Source organism: Protobothrops mucrosquamatus, unplaced genomic scaffold (assembly GCF_001527695.2).
Source record: "Protobothrops mucrosquamatus isolate PMUCROS unplaced genomic scaffold, P.Mucros_1.0 scaffold569, whole genome shotgun sequence".
NCBI classification, from domain to species: Eukaryota; Metazoa; Chordata; class Lepidosauria; order Squamata; family Viperidae; genus Protobothrops; species Protobothrops mucrosquamatus.
Window position 1 is genome coordinate 615,325 of NW_015386871.1, and position 3,399 is coordinate 618,723.

General features: G+C 42.2%; 1 protein-coding gene across 2 annotated transcripts in view; it reads right to left on the minus strand.

Moving 5' to 3' along the window:
- The window catches only part of GCAT (glycine C-acetyltransferase), a 25,459-nt gene that overhangs the window by 9,207 nt on the left and 12,853 nt on the right, over positions 1–3,399 (minus strand). Inside the window, exon 5 of one of the 2 annotated variants that reach the window (XM_015817268.1) lies at positions 1,048–1,202. The exons of the other annotated variant lie outside the window; for it this stretch is intronic. Coding sequence (XP_015672754.1) covers positions 1,048–1,202 — 155 coding nt within the window. The remainder of the gene's footprint in view (positions 1–1,047; positions 1,203–3,399) is intronic. 2 annotated transcript variants of the gene reach the window in all.

The window sequence follows — 3,399 nt, forward strand, 5'->3', positions numbered from 1 at the left end:
CAAGCGGGTCTGGCCTAGGGAGAATTTTTAAATAGGGACAATTTTAATTTAAATCTTAATTAATTATACAGCGAAAAAAATATTTGGTTTTTAATAGGTTTTTATGGGGGGACGATGTTTTATGTGTTTTAATATGCTGTAAGCCGCCCTGAGTCCTATAGGGAGAAGGGCGGCATATAAATCCATGTAAATAAATAAAAATAAATAAATAAATTTGTTGTCATCCTACAAGCAGAATGGCAAACACATTATCATCATCCTTTAAGCAGATCCCCATTCCATCAAACTTTTTATGATGATGTAACTTCCATTCTAGTCCATGATTCTTGTTATTAAGATCTTATTATATACTGCTGAGAGAGGGATAATATAGAGAATCCTCACTTAACCACCGCAATTCAGACCAGCAACTCCATTGCTAAGCAACATAGCACATCACCAAGTCCAACATATATCAAGCGACTCCAATTGTTAAGTGAATCATCCGCAGCTGTTAAGCCACAACTTGCAACCTCTTGCCAGCTTCTCCATTGACTTTGCTTGTTAGAAGCTGGCTGGGAAGGATGCACATGATGATCGTATGACTGTGATATGCCGCAACTGTTGTAAATTACACTTGTTGCCAAGCACTTGAATTGCAAACCCATTGCTGCACGAAAGCTACAACCAATGTAACTTTGATGATTGGTCATAAATCTATTTTCAGTGCCATAGGACATTCAAATGGTTGCTAAACAAGACAGTCATTAAGCAAGAACTGTCTATACTATGCTAAATCATACTGTGTTTTATTTGATTTTGACTTAGCTTGTTGTGTGAATCCAATCATTGTGGACCAGAAATCATATCAATAATGCTTTGCAGTGCTTTGGACATCATGGTTTATTTAAGAAATCATGGATAATTTGATGTGACAAGTCAGAATGCAGGATGTGTATACGAAAAGCAACACAGAAACAAATTTTAATTTGCTATTCTCAACAAATATAGTCACTATAGCTGCTTTTCTAAAATCCTTTCCATCAGAAAAAAGTAACAGTTTCTTACCTGCCATTAGGCCCAAGAAATCCAGTGGCGTGACATTCATCGATAAAAACAAAGGCTTTGTATTTCTGAGCGAGGCTACATATTTCCTTTAAGGGGGCAATATCCCCATCCATGGAAAAAGCACCATCCGTGGCCACCATCCGTAGACGATGTTTCTGTGCAGAACAGTGGGTAACAAAGTATAGGCAAGGGATTCTGTCTAGTTCAGTGATGGCGAACCTTTTAGAAACTGAGTGCCCAAACTGCAACCCATAACCCACTTATTTATCGCCGGGTGCCAGGTGGGCGTGGCTGTAGTGGTCATGGCAGACTGGGTGGGTGTGGCCAAGGTGAGCGTGATCACCTCGATGTTGCTCGTGGGGAGGGACGCCTGTGGGGGCCGGGCAAGGTTGGGGGAGATCCAGGGGGTCTCTGGCAGGTGGGGCGGTGGGCAGGAGGCTCGTCCTGCAGGGTGAGGCAGGGCGGGGGTGCCATTGTCACAGGGCAAGGTGAGGCAGGGGCCGGGGCGGCTGCTGCCTGACACCATCGCCCCCTACATACAGAGGCCAGTGAGCGCATGGGTGCTGGGATGCATCTGGCCATGTGGGACCTCGGCGAGTTAGCAGGCGGCTGGTTGAAGAGGGACGGTTGCCATCTCCTGGACATGGCGCGTGTGCCCAGAGAGGGCTCTGAGTGCCGCCTCTGGCACGTGTGCCATAGATTCGCCACCACTGGTCTAGTTAAAGAACCTGAGAATTTTCTTTTGCTTTGGTTTTTGGGAGATCTGTTCTACTGAACAATCTAGAACAGAGGTCCCCACCCCCAGGTTACCGCTCATTATTGGGCCATGACCTATCTGCAACCGGGCCATGCGAGTGGTGGGCCAGTGCGCAAAGCTTGTCTTGCGGTGAATGGCAGGCCAGCATGTGTGCATACACACATGTAGCTCAACTTGCACTTGACCTGTATGCACATGTGCTGGCCTGTTGCTCGTGCAAGTTGAGCTGCATGCACACATGTGCACTGGCCCATCGCTTGCGTGGCCCGGTTCCCCTCTCCCCACCTCAGGCCACCAAGCTGCAAAGGAATAGTCCAGCTACTAACCTGTGCATCCTGCAATTTGACTTCCAGATCTTGCATATCCATATGTTTGTAACGATACTTATTGGCTTTACAAAGACGGATTCCATCAATTATGGAAGCATGGTTCAGTTCATCTGACAGTATTGCATCTTCAGGTGTCAGAAGTGCCTGTAAATATCAGAAAAGAAATAGTTATAAAAAAACAATCCCATCATAAATGGGAATAAACATTTTAATATTGCTAAGGTATTTATTTTTGCTGTTTGGAATGTTGGTATGTTTATTTTGCATACATGTAATAACAGTCTTTTTACTTAAACATTTGTTTTCCTTTGACAGCTGTTTACATTTTTTGCTCTATACTCCTATGTCTGTTTCCATATACAAGTTTCTGGAATACTGTATACTACATACTTATGTCACATTAAGCCATAGTTAAACATGATTAAATAAACTATATTTGGCTGGGTTTACACAATAGACTAAACCAGATCAAATCATATGATCAGCTTGCCTTCAGAAGCTGTGAGTTCTCCAGCACTGGAGGCTTTTAAGAAGGGACTGCACAATCATTTGTCTAAAATGGTATAGGATGTCCTGCTTGAGCAGGGGGTTAGGCTAGAAGACCTCCAAGGTCCCTTCCAACTCTGTTATTCTGTTACATCATATCATAAACCATAGGATGAATCTAATCACTGGGCCATAATAACATCATGATGATTCAGAACAATTTTGTTATTTATTGTAATAAAACTACTATAGCAAATCATTCAGAAATTACTGCACAGACAGTTGCTTTGCGATTGTGATGGGTAATCCACCCCTCACTGCATCAGTCTCCTATTTACACAAAGATAATAACCTCAAAGATCCCAGCATTGGCATCAAAGCAGCTGATGTAGAGAATGGCATCTTCTCTTTGATGGAAACGAGCAATCTTCTCCTCCAGATCCTTATGTATATTCTAAAAAGTTGGAAAATAGACAAAAAAATCCCAACATGAATGGCCACAACTATCACTATTACTCATGCAGGTTGAAAAATCTACACCCATATTTTTGGCGATATAATCACAGTGCATGCACACATTAATAAATCATGATTTGCTTCAATCTCAGTTGATAAGAGTCATAAGCAGCACTGTGCCATAAACAATCCAACACATCTGAGAATAGTAGCTTGAGAAAAGATGTTATTTATTATCTAATAGATCTGTACCTCCAACATTATGCTCAATTAATTTCAGTATGTTCTCATTGTTCTCCACACAGAATAAACTTCTGACACAAC